Raw genomic sequence first — 18,928 nt, 5'->3', positions numbered from 1 at the left:
TTTGTAGGGTAAGAAGAGATTGTCATAGTATCACTCTTTGAGTTTGCTTGTTTGGACAAATTATAACATATGATTGAGATTATTAATATATGAGACTGACATTCTATTATTTAAGTTGCAATCATTGTTATCAAGCTTAAATTTGAACATACATTCTAATTGATAAAATTAAATAACTTGTTTAATTGTACAACTAATAATGGGAAATGAATATATAATTCAAATTATATATTTTCATCTATTACAGAACAAACATTAGCAATAAAGAATTATTCATCCCATTAATCCAACTAAAATAATCAATTCAACACTAATTTCATATTTTACTAATCAAATAGTAACGCTGTGTATTACATACATCGACCCTCCAGTCATCAACATTCTACATAATTTCCTCTCCATATTCCTCTGTGTCTGAAAATGGATTTGCTTCCTCTACTTCAAGCAACCGGAACCCTTGTAGCCTTACTTCTCCTCTCCAAAATATGGATATCCAAAAACACCACCACAAACACACACTTTATCCAAGCCCCACAACCAAAGGGTGCATGGCCGATCCTCGGCCACCTCCACCTCCTCGGCGGCCAAATCCCACTCTTCCGAACCCTAGCGGCCATGGCCGACCAACACGGTCCCATCTTCAGAATCCGACTCGGGTTCCGCCAAGCAGTCGTGGTGAGCAGCAAACAAACAGTCACCGAATGCTTCACTGTCAACGACCGAGCTTTCATGTCTCGCCCCCAAACCGCTGCTCTCAAATACATGGGCTACAATGGCGCCTTTTCCGCGCTCGGACCTTCCGATGACTACTGGCGCCAGCTTCGTAAGGTTACCACCCATGAGCTCCTCTCTAACCGCCATTTGGAGTCGTTTAAGCATGTGCGAGCCCTGGAGATGGACTTGTCCATCAAAGAGCTCTATTCACTCTCCATCAAAAATGGTACTTTCATAAACAACCCGTTTAAATTCGGCAATTTTAGATTAAAAAAATAAGGGGTAAATTATAATTAGGTTTGTTTATAATTTGAAAAATTCTACGGTGTGCATCCACTTAATCATATATTGACGTAATTTTATCATAAAATTTTGTAACATTAATTATAAAAGGCATAATTTTATCACAAATTGATTTAATAAAAAATGTCATAACTAAGTCACTGATTTTTGTTATATGAATCACACAATTTTGAATATTTCATTATGTTAATTTGTAATAAAATTACATCTTTTAAAACTAATGTTACAAAATTTTATAATAAAATTACATTAATTTTAATAAAGTGCATATGGTATGCATTCCCTAGGGTGCACACCATAGGCTCTCTTATATAAATAATTAATTTGACAATATATCACCGAACTTTGTTTTTCACCAAACAAGATATATTCTTTCCGAATTCCAAATATATATATATATATATATATAAAAGTGATTATCTGGTAACAAAAGAGAAACTTCAATCTTTTCTTTCATTTTCTAATTTTACGTAGTTATTTATTTCTTTTCTCTGATATGTCTCCAAAACAGAGTGCAAGGTGAAAGTGAGTGAATGGTTTAGGCGAGTGACGATGAACATGATGCTAAGGGCGATCGTGGGGAAGAGATACAGCTTCGGTGACAGCGAGAGAGACAAGGAGGCAAGGCAGTTCGCGAGAACGATGGAAGAGTTCATGTATTTGAGTGGTGTTTCTGAGTGTTCGGATGTGATTCCCGGGATTGAATGGTTGGATTTGCAGGGTAATGTGAAGGCTATGAAGAAGAATGGTAAAGAGATGGATTATTTCGTGAGTATGTGGCTAGAAGAACATGTGCAGAGCAGGAGAGAAAGGAAGGTGAAGAAAGATGAAAGAGACTTCATGGATGTGTTGTTGTCTTGCTTCCCTGAAGATGGTGATGGGTTGGTGTTTGGACACAAGAGTCAGGACATCATCAAGGCGACCGCTCTGGTACACTAAAATTCCTTACTTTCACTAACACTCCATTTGGATCATCAATTTAGAGAAAAAATAAAGAGATAAATTTAGAGAAAAAATAAAGAGATAAGAGATAAGAGATAAGAGATAAGAGATAAGAGATAAGAGATAAGAGATAAGAGATAAGAGATAATAAATTTATGATCTAAATATTTAATGTTTGTTTTACATTTTTTTCACTCCTTTTCAATTTTTAAATCACTGAATATCTAAATTTATGATTACAAAACAATATAAAAAATATATTTGACCCTTTGGTTAAGGCTCACCAGTGAGATTGTTACTTTCTCAGCATATAAGTTAAAAAATTGTTTGATTAATCAAAAATATTTAAAAGGACAAAAGTAGAGAACTCATGAAATTGTTACTTTCTCAGCATATGAGTTAAAAAGTTGTTGGATTAATAAAAAATGTTTAAAAGGACCAAAAGTAGAATTTTAATGAGAACTTTATTTATGTAGCAGTGGGCCTTACTCATGAATGATTTAATATATTCCTTCCGTCCCAAAATAATGATCCCTTTTAGGGAATTAAACTTTTTTTAGTAGTACAATTATTGTATTTGAAAAAAGTTAATTTTCTAAAATTATCCTTTTGATAGTACATTTTTTGAGAATATCAATGTCATAATTGTACTTTTTATATTGTTTATTAATTTAAAAGAAGGGCAAAATAGGAAATTTATATTATTTTTGTATTTGATTTTTGAAGAGGGACTAATATTTTGGGACAATAAAAAATGGAATAAGGGACTAATATTTTGGGACGGAGGGAGTATGTTTTGTTTTGTTTTTTTTACTCCATGTCACATCATTAGAGCTATTATTAGAACTTCAAATTTAGAGTTATGAATCATTGCTCTTGATTAATAATAACTAACGGCTAATAAATAAATTAATTGTGATATGTATGTTGAAAGCCTTGTTTGGGCTAAAATAATCAATAAAGACAAAATAAGCTAAAATAGTCAACAAGATAAAATGTCACATTTAACCCATTATTATTTTATTTTTCTCTTACAACTATCAAATTAACTATATAAAAAAAAATCAACTATTTTTCCGAACCCAACTTTTTAAACCAAATTAAAATAGTTAAAAAGCTAAAAAGCCAACTAAAATAGTCAGCTTCCTAAACGAGACCAGAGTAGTAAGATATAGGTTCAAATTTTATTGACTTCTTCGTGTAACTTTTTTTTTTTAAGACAAAAAAAAATATACCACGTGGCATCAGGAGAAGGCTTACACACCAAATCCAATCTTCACTTAATAATAGTACTAGTAGGTGGCACACACGATGCGTATACAATTCAAATAAATAAGAATAAAAATTAATAATAAAGAAAATAATTGTAATATGTATGTTGTCCAAGTAGTCTAAGATTTATTAATGAAACTTACGGTCTTGAGTTAAAACCTTATAAACCTCTTTCTATAACTCTTTTTTTTTTTTAAGATTGCAAAAAATATGTCACGTGACATGAGAAGAAGGCTTTGACACCAAATTCAGCCTTCACTTGTAGATAGATAAAAGATGGACATAGATATCAATAAATGAATACTCCATAGTTACGGCAATAATGGAGTGAGACTTTTTGGTAGTATATTGCAAAACAAATCCTTCGACTGTAGTTTTTAAAATTGTGTTTCAATTATCAATTTGAGTAAAAATTTAAAAAGAAAGTAAAAAAATAAATTAAATGTAATTATATCTCATTTACATTTCACTAATTTTTTTTTTTTATATATAAAGTTTTTAAAATTCTCCTTAAATCTTTAAATCTATAATCCAAATGTAGCGTAAGGGTCAAGCTAGTGGTAAACTCATCATAACAGAGGCTTACTGATTTTCTTCATGTGGGAAATAATTAGTCCTTTCTTTAATAAGAAGATGTGGTGTGATCCATTATTATGCAGGGAGATTAGAAGTATGAAACATATCTTTTTATTATTGACATTAGGATGTTTTAGAAAGATGGTTAAAATTATTTTTTAATTTTTTTTTTAACCTTTTTCCGAGAGAGAAAAGTTGATTAAAAGTTAAAAAAATAGGCTATTATTGAAGGAGGGGATCATTCTAATTCATGTCATCTGTCCGTGTCATTTCATATACTATCGCAAACTCACGCGCTTGTTTGTGGGTGATTTTTCTAAGAAAAATTACAATTCAATATAAGTTTTTGAAAATAATTTCAGAACAGTGATTGAGCGATTGAGCGCTCGGTGATGGTGCATATTGTACTCGTTCAGAAGTTTCAGAGTCTCGGCTGCGAGCCTTGCCTCCGGACTTCCGGGCTCTTTCGTGTCTTGTCTCGGTTTGCGAACCAAGCTCCGTTTTCTCTGTTTTCTCTTCCCGAAGGGAGGGAGAGGTCTCGTAGATCATCTCTCAGTGGCCGTAGGCTACGTTTCGTGGTCGTAGGCTATTTTTCCCGTTTGGAGCCCAGTTTCCAATTTTTTTTTTTCGGAGCCGTTGGCCGTGTGCCTCGGTTCGGGACCACTTAACCACCTCCGTTTGCTCCGATTTTTGGCATACATCTTATTTTCTCCCTTTTGAGGGACACTGTGGCTTGAAAAACCAACTTCGAGGTCGGACACCACTTCCGGTGCCTAACAGTCAGTTTTCGGGGCCTCGGGCTGCGCGTTTCGGCCCCCGAACCTTCATTTTGCATCGGTTTGGGTTTATTTTTGGCAGGGACCTCTGTTTCATTGGTAAGAAGGTCGTAGAAGGGTGGGAGGCCAACAATTGTTCAGACAACCAGTTTTATTCCTCCATCGCCCTCCGTCGCCCGTTTCTTCTCACTTAAAAGCCAATGTTGACCACCCTAAGGCCACTTTTTCTTGCCCCAAACCACATATTTGTGTTGAACACACCTGGGAGGCCACCAATATCACATGGCCGGCCAGTAATTCTTTCTGACCCTTTTGAACCCCTCATAAAAGTGGCATTTTCTCTCTCCTGGTTCACTTTCTCCAGTTTTTGGACTACATGGTTGTGTTGTGCACACATGAGAGACTCCTTTTTTGGTATGGCCGGCCATTAATTCTCATTGAGCCTTTTGACCCTTGGCCAGTCGGCCATGGGGAGAGTCGGCCGGCCACCTGCAACCTCAATAACCAGTCGGCCTTGCTCCTTGCTGCAGGTACAGTTCAAATATACATTATGTTTTCCCCCAGATTTTGTATCCGAGAGGCTGCATTTTGGGGGGAAACTTGAATTGTTTTCCCCCCCATTTTTCCCCTTCTTTTCCACCCTTCTTTGTCTATATAACAGCAGCTCCAGCTCTGTTCTGAGGGTTACAAAAATTTCCCCTAAGCCTCTTGCATTGATCCTTCCTCTTCTCCTCTTCCAACCCTCAAAACCTCTCAAGTCCTACACCCCCTTTCTACTCCACCACCTAGCACCACACCACCACCTCCATTCCAGCCACTTGGAGCTTCTTTCCAGAGCTGAGGAGCACCATTTCTTGTGCCAAGAGGTTGTCAAAGATTGGTCTACAAGGATGAGCCTCTTTTCCCCTCTTTTGAGTTCATTTTTGCATGCTTTCTTAGCCATTCTTGCTTACACTTTTGGGCTTCAACCCTAACTGAAAATAGTATTTTTTTGAGCTCTTTTTCATGTTTGTTTAAGGGCCTCTCACTGTTTGAGGCTTCCTTTTTGCACTTGCTTCTTTACCTCTCTTGTATGCCTATTTCTTGTGAAGTATTTTTGGCCTACGTGTAAACTGTTTTGAGCTCTGTCATAAACTGTAAAGTGGATTATTTTGAACCCTTCTTCAACATTGTTGAAGGGCTCTTCACTTTTTGAGGCTTCCATTTGTCACTTGCCTTTATATCCCTCTTTTGGCCTTATTTTTGCATGATTTGTTAGCCCCTTGTGCTTATTTTTTTAGGCTTTGGTCCGAAATTTAAATAGCCTTATTTTGACCCCCTCTTCATGTTTTATCAAGGGACTTTTTCTGTTTGAGGCTTCCCTTTTACACTTTGTGTTTAAACATCTTTTTAGGCCTTATTTTGCATGGTATTTTAAGCTTACTTATTCACTGTTTTGGGCTCGGTTGTAAACTGTAAAGTGCTTCATTTTGATCCCCTATTCAACTTTGTTGAAGGGCTCTTAGCCATTTAGGGCCATCAGCTGCCACTTGCTTCATTACCTCTCTTACGGGGCCATTTTTGCATGCTAGCTTAGTCCTATTTGTGTTCATTGTTTGGCCTTGCTTAAAACTGTAAATATTCTTGTTTTGGGACTTCCTTGAATCTGTCTTCATGCTTCATGATCAAATAGTGCATGCTTTGTATAGCTATAAGTCATTCCATGCGCCTAGTTTCGAGTTTCGGGTCTCATTTCATGCATCGGGTGCCATGTTTCCATGTTTCGGGGCTGTTTTACATCGTATTTCAGTACTGAAATTTGCATTCTTGTATGCCATATTCCATGCCTTGCCATGTCCTGTTAGAGTGGCATTTTGTGCCTTAGGATCGGTCCTCGGTTTGCGTGCATGTGTGCACGCATTTCGAGTGTCTCATTTTCATCTAATGGCCTCTTATGCGAGTGTGGCTGAGGTCCACTTGTGTTAGTGTAAATCCATTTATGCATTGTGTATGCCATTTCATTTCATAGCATTGTGTATGCTAGGTTGTATGTTAGCGCATTGTGTATGCCACGTTACCTCGTGCATCGTGTATGCCATTTCATAGCATTGTGCATGCTAGGTTGTATATTAGTTGCATTCATGCATGTCATGCATATTGCATCATGTTTGGGATAGGAGTTAGCCCGAGCACGGGAAACGAGGGACGTTTCGTACTTCGAGTGACGGAACGTGTCTCAATTCCCAGTCACCGAAACTCCGGATTATCCATGATGGAGTTTAGGTTTTGTTGTGTTTATATGTGCATTCATTTCATATTGAGTCATGCAATTCGACTTCTCGGCCATCATGCATCGAGATACGTGATTGGTGGCACGAGGATCGAGGCATGCATACATTTGTGAAAATACATTGCCATGCCCCTTTCCTGCTCTCTGTTGCAGCAAATCAAGAATCAACAGTCTTCCGGGGCTTAGCGCGCTTTCCAAAAAAATATTGCAAAACAGAGGCTAATTGGGGCATCACAGTGGATTTTCGCGCAAAGGCGACCCGGACATGCATCATTCATCATCTGAAGAAGAGTCAAGGCAGTCCCTGGCTTGCATGCCAGTTTATTGTTTTCTTAGTTAATTTGGTAATTAATTAGGATTTTTGTACATATTTGGACTGTATTATTTATTTGGACTGTACTATTTATTTGGGACTGTATATCATTTATTCGGACCCTCTGTGCGAGGGCATAATTGTAATAAGTGTGCGTGTGTGTGATGCATGTCTTCCAACCCCACGTCTTTTTCCCTTTTATTTACCAGCTTATGATGGTTAGATTAGGGCATGTTTCAATTAGCATACAGTATGATAGCATGTTGCATTCATTCATCTGTTTTGCATGCACCGGGCTCGGCGCATCATACTAACTGCATTGTATTTTCAATTCCAAGTTGAATACATGTTAGCTGTAGCATTTCATATGCCATGTTTAGAATAGCCGAGCCTGCTATAGTTGCATTTTTGAATGTGTTGCATTAGGCATTTTTGTATAGTTAGGATCATGCATGGATTTCTAAGTAGCTTCTGTTTTGGCTTGAGTACTCGGTAAGTTTTATGCTTTAGCATCCTTGCATGTGTGTGAGTGACTGCCATGATAGCATGCTTACCATGAGGCTAATTGCTTATGTGATATAACTGCCTGAATGCCTGTGGGTGAAGGTTAGGTTACTTGGATTAGAATAATTCATCAAATGTGTGTTTTAAGCCCACTAGATAGTGGCAAAATCATGTTTTCTAAGCCCACCCGAGGGTGGCAAATCCACGTCTTAGCCTACTTGCGAGTAGCACCATCAAACCATTTTCAAATAAACAAACATGAAATGTTTTGCTCCAATTCAGGCGACCCATTCTATACTTGTATGTCGTGCGCATCACATAGTAAATCTAGACTAATAACCGGAATAAGAACGCATAAAGTTTCCAAAACTAGATATCATGGTTAGTAGAGGCCAATCTTTGATCGGGCGAGCGGGGGTGCTCACGAAGTGACCTTCCCCAATCGTACCCAAGTTCCCGAGCCGAGGCAACTTTGGTGATGACGGACACGTGGCCTTAGGCAACGAGTCAGGGTTTCCTAAATTTCCAAAAATAAAATATTTAGGTGGCGACTCAGTATCTGGCAAAGCAGTCCATCTTTGGCACTTCATTTCAAAAATCTGTTTCTCAAAACGATTTGCCGGATTTGGACTCTTTGGTTCAGATTAAGAACCGTGACAATTTGAGAGTCCGAGCTGTAGTAACCCCAAATGAACAGACCGGGACTCACCCTCCTGGGGCGTTCGGGGACGTCTACACCATGCTGTCACAATGGATAGTCACAGGGTCTGAAGTGTGTGTGACAACATCCAAATGCTGAAGGAATCTCCTCAACCAAACGGCTTCCTGAACGGCAGATGAACAAGCCACAAACTCAGCCTCCATAGTCGATAAGGCGATACAGGATTGCTTCTTACTGCTCCAAGAAATAGCCCCATCGCTAAGCATGAAAGCATATCCTAAGTAGACTTACGCTCATCTAAGTCTCCTCGCCAGTCAGCGTCATAATAACCAACTAGATGTAGATCTGAACTTTGGTAGCAAAGTGTGTAATCTGCAGTCCCTCTAAGATATCGTAATATCCTCTTAACTGCTTTCCAATGAGCTGGTCCTGGGTTGGAATGGTAACAACTCACCAATCCGACTGCACAACAAATGTCAGGGCGTGTACACATCATAGCATACATCAAGCTTCCAACAGCATTTGCATAGGGGACACGGGCCATCTTTTCATTCTTTTCTTGAGTCTTAGGACCCATATCAAGGCTTAGGCTCTCGCCTTTTGCAACAGGAGTGTCAATGGGTTTGCAGTTCTGCATCCGGAATCGCTCTAGGATAGTCTTAATGTAAGTCTCTTGAGACAAACCAAGAAGTCTCCTAAAGCGATCCCTAAGGATCTTAACACCGAGCACATAGTTTGCCTCACCCATGTCCTTCATCTCTAATGTAGAGAACAACCACATTTTAGTGGCGACAATCATCTCCTTGTCATTTCCAGCCAATAATATGTCATCAACATATAATGACAATATCAGAAAAATGTCCTTGGACCGCTTAACGTACACACAGTGATCTTCATCAATCATCATAAACCCATTAGAAACAATGGCTCAATGAAATCTCAGATTCCACTGTCTGGATGATTGCTTTAAGCCATAAATAGATCGTTGAAGCTTGCAAACTTTGCGCTCCTGACCTACTGCCACAAAGCCTTCTGGTTGATCCATATAGATCTCTTCATCCAATTTTCCATTGAGAAATCTAGTCTTAACATCCATCTGATATAGCTCTAAGTCCAACTAAGCTACTATGGCCAGGATTAGGCGAATAGAGGCAAACCTTACAACTGGTGAAAAAGTTTCCTCATAGTCCACACCCTTTCGTTGGGTGTAACCTTTCGCCACTAGGCGAGCCTTATACCTTTCTATGGAACCATCCGCCTTGCGCTTGATTTTGAAAACCCATTTGTTCCCAATAGTCTTGCGCCCTAGCGGCAAATCAACCAAGTTCCAGACATGATTTTTCTTCATAGACTCTATTTCTTCATCCATTGTAGTACTCCATTCTTTACTAGCAGGGGATGAGTGAGCCTCTTTGAGATTCTTAGGCTTCATCTCATCACTCGGAGCAATCATGAATACTTCCCCTTCAACCTCAAAACGACGACAGGGTATAGCTCCACGTTTGATTCTACGTAGTTGAGAATCCTAAGATTCCTCATCCATTGGATCTAATCCATGGATAGGTAGATCGCTCCCACTGTCCCTAGGAGCTTGAGGAATTATCTCCTCATTCTCTACTAGGCTACTAGGTGCGCCTTCAAGTAGATCCTCCATCTCATAGAGTTCTACTTCCCTAGTTACCTCACCTCTGCTGGGGAAATCCTCCTCTAAGAAATCCATATCTTGTGACTCAATTTCGGTCACATTTCCATCCGGATGCTCCCCAACAAACACATAGCCCTTAGAATGCTCACTATAACGAATGAAAATACACTTCTTTCCTCTAGGGCCCAACTTCCCAAACTTATGAGAAGCGTTGTGTATGTAAGCTGCCGAACCCCAAGGCCGCAAATTGCCCAAATCAGGCTTTTTGCCAGTCCACATCTTATATGCAGTGGAAGGAACTGATTTGGAGGGCACACGGTTAAGGACGTAGGTAGCAATCAACAAAGCATCTCCCCAATAAGAAATGAGAAGATTAGCTTACGCCATTATTGATCTAACCATGTCAAGCAATGTGAGATTCCTTCTCTCCGCTACACCATTTTGCTGCGGAGTCCTAGGAATTGTCAATTGCCTGATGACTCCTTTTTCCTCACAGAGCACTTTAAATTGCTCAGATAGATACTCACGTCCTCGGTCAGTCTTTAGAGCCTTAATGCTCTTGTCTAATTGATTCTCAACCTCATTAACATACCGTCTAAAGCAATCCAATGCTTCTGACTTGTGAGAAATCAAATAGACATGACCAAAACGCGTGCAATCATCTATAAATGTGATGAAATAAGGGGCTCCATGCCTTGCCCTCACATTCATTGATCCACATATATCAGAATGAACAAGTTGCAATGGGATAGATGCCCATATGGCTTTCCAAAATGGTTTCCTTGTTGCCTTACCAGCAAGACAGTGCTCACAAGTAGGCAAAGTGACTCTAGCGAGTGGGCCTAAAAGACCTTCTCTAGCCAATCTAGTCATCCCGTCTTGCCCTATGTGGCCTAATCTAGCATGCCATCTCATAGAATCATTACCACAAAAAGATGCAATATTCGAAATAGAGCCATTGGCATTTTTATTAAAACTAGAATCATCCACATCCAAAACTAAAAAACCATCTGAAAGATAACCAAAACCATAAAAAATTGTTCCCAAATAAATGCAAACACCATTATTCTCAAAACAGAAGCTAAAACCGAGGCTCATCATGCTAATAACTGAAACTAAGTTTCGCCGAATATCCGGAGCATAAAGAACATCATGAAGATACAAGGTGCGCCCTTGTCGCATTTCCAGCTTGTATGTGCCAATGCCAAGCACCTACACACTAGTCTCGTTCCCCATGTAAACTTTTCTGCTCCCAACTGGTACTCGGCGATACTCAATGAACCTTACTCTGTCCCTCGCGATGTGGTCTGTTGCTCCGGAGTCTACAACCAAAAAATGAGGAGAATGAGCAATTAATGCTTGACTAGACACAAAGTATTGAATGCGAAAAATTAAGTAAGGGAGTACCTTCTTCTGCTCAGGACAATCCCGAGCGAAGTGTCTTTCTTTGTTACAGTTAAAGCATGTCAATTTAGCCTTTACCTTCTTGTCCCTACGCTTGAAATTTCTAGCGCCATTGGCCTTTAGCGCAATTGCTGCTTGCTTCTTAGGGACACCTTTTGCTTTTCTATGTTTGAACTGAGAAGTCCTACGTGAGCTCGACTCAACCACCATAGCAGAACCATCAGACTTAGTTGCCTCAAGGTGCTCAGCCTCTTGCTCCAAATGACGCGATATGTCTTCGAATGTTTTCACACTCTCATTATGCATCATGTTCTGCTTCATCTGTTCCCAAGAATTTGGCAGAGAGCGAATCACAGCTTGTACTTGTTGCTCTTGAGTCAAATTGTGCCCAACAGTCGCAAGCTCACGTATCATGGCTGACATGACCCTTAAATGCTGCTTCATCGAGTGATGCGCCCTTTTTTGATAAGAGTCAAATGTCATAGTCAGCCCACGTAGCTTTGCCAATGAGGTAATACCAAACTTTTGTTTGAGAGCTTCCCACATCTCAAATGCAGTCGGGCAATGCTCAAACTCACTAATCAAGTCGTTGTGCATGCTGCTCAACATAGTAAAGCGCGCACACCGATCTTTGTTACGCCAAGTCTGAAAGACTTCAAGATCACGACGATGTTGAGCTGTATTGCCCTGCTCTAGCTCAACCATCACTTGTTCAAGTATGGTCAATACTTCTTGCTCATTGAGGAGGTATTGGCTCTTACGGCGCCATATATCATAATTGTCGCCATCCAATTTCTCTCCCTTCGTTAAGTCTGCCACCACTGTCTTAGCAGCCATTTCTACATACAGAGTAAACAAATGTGCAGGGGATATTAATGATAGCAACACAAAAAATTATTTTGCAGCAAAAAAAAAAATAAATTAAATAATGATAATTTTACACATGTCTCAAGATCGAAAATTTGCTATGCTTGTAATCATCTCTTGCGCCTCTAGTGATAATTATCAAAATTTAATTTAATTCCATGCGCAAAAAAAAAAAAAAAAAAATCAATCTCCCACTACTTATGGCATATAAAAGCATGATAAATTTCATACAATAGCATCTTAATGTAAATTTACAAATAACTCATGCTATATTCATTTAATAATGGAATTCAAATAAATAAATAAATAACTAATCATGCTTCTTTAATTGCAACATATTACAAACCCATTAAATATGCTGTATTCAATATTTAGATTATGCCACAATAAAAAGTACATCATTCTGAAATTTTCTGGAATTTTTTCTGAAATTTTCTGAAATTCTAAATAACTAATAAACACATATAAAATTAGAAATAAAAAATTCCAGAATCTGATAAACTGGAAAAATTATACCAGTAAATAGTAAAACATTTCAGAAGTCTACAACAAAAATTTCAACCCCAGAAAAATATTTATGCAAAAACAGAAGCATTTTAAAGCATAAATAATGAATTATTATCACAGAAAAAATACATTTTATTTTCATAAAAATTTCACAATTTTACAGAACATGAAAAATTTAATTTTGAGTCTAACAGTACTAACCACGCATAAAACAAATCTATAACGAATTAATTATGACCATTTAACGCGATTCAGAATTAAAAACAAAACAAACAGCATCAGCAGCCAAGCCAGCCAAGCCGGCGGAGGAAAAACGGCACGGCTCAGCGCGCGTGGCTCAGCACACGGCTCGGCGCGCGACTCAGCGCGCGGCGCGCGTGTGTAGCACGGAGGGCGCGCACGTGGACAACGCCACTGATGCGCGCGTGGAGGCGCGTCGGAAGCGCGTCTGGCGCGTATCAGTGCGTGTAAGCAGCTCACGGCGTCAGGTGGCGCGTGCGGACCACGCACTGCCTTCCAGGATGTTTTTTGGTCCAATTTTTGTACTGTCGGACTCCATTTTTCAAAATAAAACCATTTATGGTATTAAAAAAGACATTAATGAACATAAAAAATAGGTATTTATGCTCTTAATCTAATGAGAGTAGACATTTTCCTCCTTTATAAACATTCATGAATATAATGTGTACATAGATATATAAAAATATACACATGATTAAAGAAAACACGAAAATACCCATTCATGCTCTGATACCAATGTAAATCAAAGGTAAACGCAGCGGATGAAAAATTATGGTCATACCTTTATCTGCAGAGTCTGAATTGAAGGATCTCGTGGGTAAATCACGTACTTCCTGAATCTGATCAATCAACCCAGCAATGGAGTGATATTACAGAATGAATATCACTCACACAAGTCACAGTGCAAAATGGCTCTTGATCGTTGTATTTTGGGAAAGAGTCAGTATATGGGTAAAACATACGACATACGTTATTATTCTCTTAATCACCCATATCCCATATTATATCAGATATATTGGATAATAATAAATCTATCCATATCAGTTGATATGATAGATATAGATATCCTGAGTGGTTATCCAAATAGGTTTTGAATTCAAATTCAAACTTATTTGGATAAGGTTCAAAAAGTTCAAAGAAGGGTCAAGCCACATGGGCGCCCAATTTCTAACAGAGGGCATATACATAGTATCCATAAGATACAACAACACACCCATACTTCACACTTTAAAAAACCCTTACACATTGAAACAATTCAAAAATCGAAATAACAAATAGACATTGGCAGTGAAAGCACCAAATTAAAAAAATGAAAACCAAATAACAACAGCAGCGCATGCGTGGTTGTTACCAGAACCAAGAATGAAGCCGTGTGGTCAGCCGAAAAACGCAAAAAAACAGGGACAAAAACACACCAATATTCGCTACTGATTTTGCAAAACAATGGACTAAAATCAGCCTGTAACTTCACATTAGATACACAACACACTCAAAGACCATCAAATAAAATCAACAACATCAACTGACAACCCAAAAACATCAATAACATTGCAACCAAATAACATCACATGACATCAAATAACATCAATTGACAACCACATAACAACAACAACATTGCACTGAAAGTAACAAAAAATCACAAACATCGCATACTGGTCAGCCAAGAAACGCCAAACACAGCGACAGTAAAACTATATGTCAACACCGAGTTTTCTTATGCACCAATGGAACAATCCAATGAACAAAACATGTTTCCAAACCCTTACAGACATTAACATTACCAAACCCCCAAACCAACACACCGAACACCCCCCCCCCCAAAAAAAATTTAGGAAACAAAAAAGGGTATTATTGTATCCTGCAAAATGCCCAAAATTAACTAAGCAACATTACCAAAAAAAAGGGGACAAATGGCGCATAAGAAAACTCTTAGGACTAAATGGTTCAACTTTCCACAAAATAGGATTTATGGGTAAAATTTTCAACTATTTACATATACATCAAGTAATATTATCCGTTAATAATTTTTTATTAATTTTTTAAAATAAATAGGGTTTATTACACTTTATACCCTTAAACTATCATCAAATTGTCTACTTAATTCCTGAATTATCGATTGAGTCTATTAAATGTCTAAAATATATAAATCAAAATCTATTTAGTCACTCAACTATCGATTGAATTCATTAATTTAATTTATTTACCCAAGAAATAAAGTATTTAATTTAAACCTATTAATCTCTGAAATAATTACAAAAATAAAATTTAAACTCATAAGTATTATAAATTAGTAAAAGACTCTGTCTAATTAAAATTTTATTTCAAAAAAAAAACTTAAATTTTTATTGTATTTGAAAAGTGGGCGTCAATTATTATGATGAATTTCATTTATAAGTTTAAGGATAATTATCTATAGTATTTTCTTACTTATCTTCTATGGTTATGTACTTGCCTATATCTAGTATTATATGTCATATTTTGTTTATAATTTATAATTTTTTGTTTTTAAGTTTTTCACTAAGTTTTTATTTTTATTTCTATATTTCTTAATTAATGTATTATTTTGTTTTATTATTATTTGTAGCGAAGTGTTATTATTTAGATTATTTAATTCTTCTTTTTCAGCATATCTAATATTCATATAATTAGCAAGACTAATAAACTAGACTCTAATATTAATTTAAACACAAAACAAAATAAAATTTTAAGATTTTTCTATAATAAAATCTTAATTGGGTATGATCTTTTAGTAATTTATAATACTTGTGAGTATATATTTTATTTTTGTAATCTTTTCAAGGACTAAATAAGTTTGACTTAAATATTTTAGGGACTTAATAGATTTAATCGATAGTTTAGAACCTAAATAGACTTTGATTTATATACTTTAGGGACTTACTAGATTTAATCAATAGTTCAGGGACTAAGTAGACAATTTGATGATAGTTTACAAGTAAAAAGTGTAATAAACCTAAATAAATATGATCACACACTTATCTTTACATTAATACACAAGTAAGTCTATGTGCACAGAAATCAAATATAAAATAAGATACAACCCTTTCACAAGAGGTGAGATTCACATGTGTGCACATATGGGCCCTCACCCCTTATAAGAGAGTTGTGTCTCATTATGTGTTTGATTTCTATTGTGTGACCCACACGTAACTTTCAAATGACAAAATGTGATACTTTTATTAATGAGGATGCTAGCCTTAATTAATGTATCTGTCAATTATACAATGTTTTGAAATTCAAACCGTTGAGCAAATCGAAAAAGTGACCGAGTTAAGAGTTGCTAGTTCAATCGTCAGGTTAATCAAAATTGAACTGTGATATTATAATTATACAAATAAATAATATATTTTAAAATATATATTTTAATGTTATATATATACACCAATATTAAGAATTGATTTTTAATTTTATCATTTTAATTTTTTTTATACTTTAGTTGCTTAAAAAAAGTAACATTGATTCGTAAGGGTAAAAAATGAATGAATAAATGAAATATATCATGCAATATTTCATAACAAGGAGTCTAGTCCAAGTGGTGGGATGCTTCAAAGGACCTGTAGGTTTCAGGTGGGTTCATGCAAACCGTTACTAGTTCGAACGAACACCCGGTTTAACCGTGATTTTTACCGATTGCTTGAAAATAAGGTGATTTTGAGCTTGAAGTGGGTCTAAGGGGTTTATTCAGCCCCAAATTTAGATTGATCGACGAATCAACTGGTCGAACTAGTTGGTCCAGTCTGGTTTTAAAAACATTACAATAACATACACTCCACTAACAAGGGGGATTTGGGATTTGGGGGTGGGTGCTATGATAGCACTCATATTATCACACCCCATGCAAGGATGGATCAAATAGGGGGCAGATGGGGGCAATACTTTCGCACCCCATAGTAATTCTAAATTCGTCCCTAACCCCATGAGGTTTGTTCTGATTATATTTTAATGATCCGACCATTTCATATTATAAGGTTCGTTAAGTATATTTTTCTTGTAAAAAATATAATTAATCAGATAAGTATAACTCTATGATTAAACTGAATAATAATCATAAGAATTCATCAAAATCTTACTAACCGTTTATCTTTTCTAAACATGAATGTGATCTTATTGTGAGTTACAGATGTCTAATTAATTTAAATTTTTTCATAGATAATGAACCCTACATTATAAATACTTCAAATCATTAAAATAAATTTAGGATATGCCCTCACAACTTCACAACACGGTGCTACCAACCCCAGGTTGTAAAACAAGGGGTATGACATTTTGTAAGGGGTAAGGCTCCGAGTTGAAAGCTCCAGCTGAGTTACTGTGGTCCTACTTTGATTGTTTAAATTATTTTTAAAGCATATTAAATAGATAATTTATATAAAAAATAAAATTAATTGAATGTTGATACGATAATTATGATTTTAATAATAATTGATTATTTTAAGATAAATATGATCTAGTTAAGGAATTACTCGGGTTTCGTGTGGCAACTTGATTTTTTCGATTAAAATAGTTAAAAAATCAAAAAATCACTTTAAAAAATCCAACATCTCAATAATTTACAATTTTCGATACAACTAAACAAAGTTATTCCTAAATATATATTTACTTTTTTTACTTTGTGAAAAAATTTAAAAAATCACTAAAAAAACCAATCCACAAAAGAGGCCTCATACGTGACCAACATAATTTAGCATGAATAATTTGCTCAGCAAACTCTAAAACCCAAAAGTTCATACTACTGAGTTGAGCTCAAACTAAACCCACAAACACCTCAACGGACGCAAATTTTATAGGACAGCTATGCTTTTCAATAATGTTACGTAAATAGAAAAATCATTATATATCTCAAATTTATTATAAGTATGACTCTATATATGTTTTAAATTGCATATTCTTTTCAATTGACAATTATATATTTTTGTTTTTGTTTTTTCATAGTCCCTTATCATAGGAGGCTCTGATACCGCAACTGTCGCCTTATCCTGGGCAATTTCCCTACTTCTAAACCATCCCACAACCCTCAAAGCAGCACAAGAAGAAATAGACATGTATGTTGGACATGGAAATGTAAGATGGTTAGATGAATCAGACACCAAGAACTTAGTCTACCTCCAAGCCATCATCAAAGAAACACTACGACTTTACCCTCCAGGACCCTTATCTATACCACGCGAGTCCATTCAAGACTGCCATGTCTCTGGCTACTATGTCCCCGAAGGCACTCGTTTGATAGTCAACATTTGGAAGCTCCACCGTGACCCTTACATATGGACTAATCCTGATGAGTTCAGACCAGAAAGGTTTCTTGCGTGGCAAGCAAAAGAGGATTTAATAGGGCAACAATTTGAGCTCCTTCCTTTTGGCGCTGGCAGGAGGTCGTGCCCTGGAAGCACCTTAGCGTATAAAATAATGCATTTGATACTCGCTCGGCTGCTTCAAGGGTTCAACCTAGAAATGTTGTCGAGGAATGGAAAAGTGGATATGAGTGAGGGGTTGGGGATTGTACTAACTAAGGCAACTCCATTGAAAGTGTTGCTCACCCCACGCTTATCGAGTGAGTTTTATGATCAACCATAGATAGATCTTCTTAGTGTGTAGTGTGTATTATGCATATGTAATGCATGATAAATAGGGGTGTATACAAGGTCACCTCTACGTTTTACGACTCTTGTACCAATAAAGTGGACCCATATTTAGAATATTGTTTTTGGATTAAGTCCACCAAACTAGAATATAGTACCAATCTATGGTAAGAATTAAAGTGTGTGGTAGAGATTGAATGCATGTATTGTTCGCATTTGTAAAATGAATCTCGATTGCATATTAATGTTTAGTATTACCGTATTTTTGAGTCATTTACGATATTTGAGTGACATGAATTTTGAGGGAAATAAAATGTGATTTTGAGTCATCATGAATTCAGCCTTTGAAATGAATGAGAATAAAAAAAATGATTCTTCATTATTAACTTCAGCAAAAATTTTTATTCCCCAACAAATTATTTGATTCTCTTACTTTTCCATAGATTTTTCTAGAAACATTAATTATTTAAGAGCAAAAATAAAATGGAACTAACAAGACTTAAAATTTTGCCATTATTGGAGGAGGGGATTATTCTAAATCATGTCATCTGTCTCTGTCA

The 18,928-nt window shown here is 36.7% G+C and overlaps 1 protein-coding gene across 2 annotated transcripts; it reads left to right on the top strand.

The window, feature by feature from the left end:
• Nucleotides 1-288: 288 nt before the first annotated feature.
• Nucleotides 289-18,639, top strand: LOC114311955 (xanthotoxin 5-hydroxylase CYP82C4). 2 transcript variants are annotated; one of them, XM_028258119.2, is made up of 3 exons: nt 289-940; nt 1,529-1,947; nt 17,725-18,639. In XM_028258119.2, exons 1-3 carry the CDS (start codon nt 421-423, stop codon nt 18,361-18,363), a joined length of 1,578 nt encoding a protein of 525 aa, XP_028113920.2. In that variant the 5' UTR covers nt 289-420; the 3' UTR covers nt 18,364-18,639. The 2 variants fall into 2 exon arrangements, with proteins under 2 accessions (XP_028113920.2, XP_082775800.1); XM_082919674.1 differs by lacking the exon at nt 17,725-18,639 and adding an exon at nt 7,006-7,349 and having other exon boundaries at nt 303-940.
• Nucleotides 18,640-18,928: the final 289 nt, after the last annotated feature.

Source organism: Camellia sinensis, chromosome 3 (assembly GCF_055761805.1).
Source record: "Camellia sinensis isolate YWXY chromosome 3, ASM5576180v1, whole genome shotgun sequence".
NCBI classification, from domain to species: Eukaryota; Viridiplantae; Streptophyta; class Magnoliopsida; order Ericales; family Theaceae; genus Camellia; species Camellia sinensis.
The sequence above is the reverse complement of the archived record's forward strand: the minus strand, read 5'-3'. Positions and strand labels throughout refer to the sequence as shown.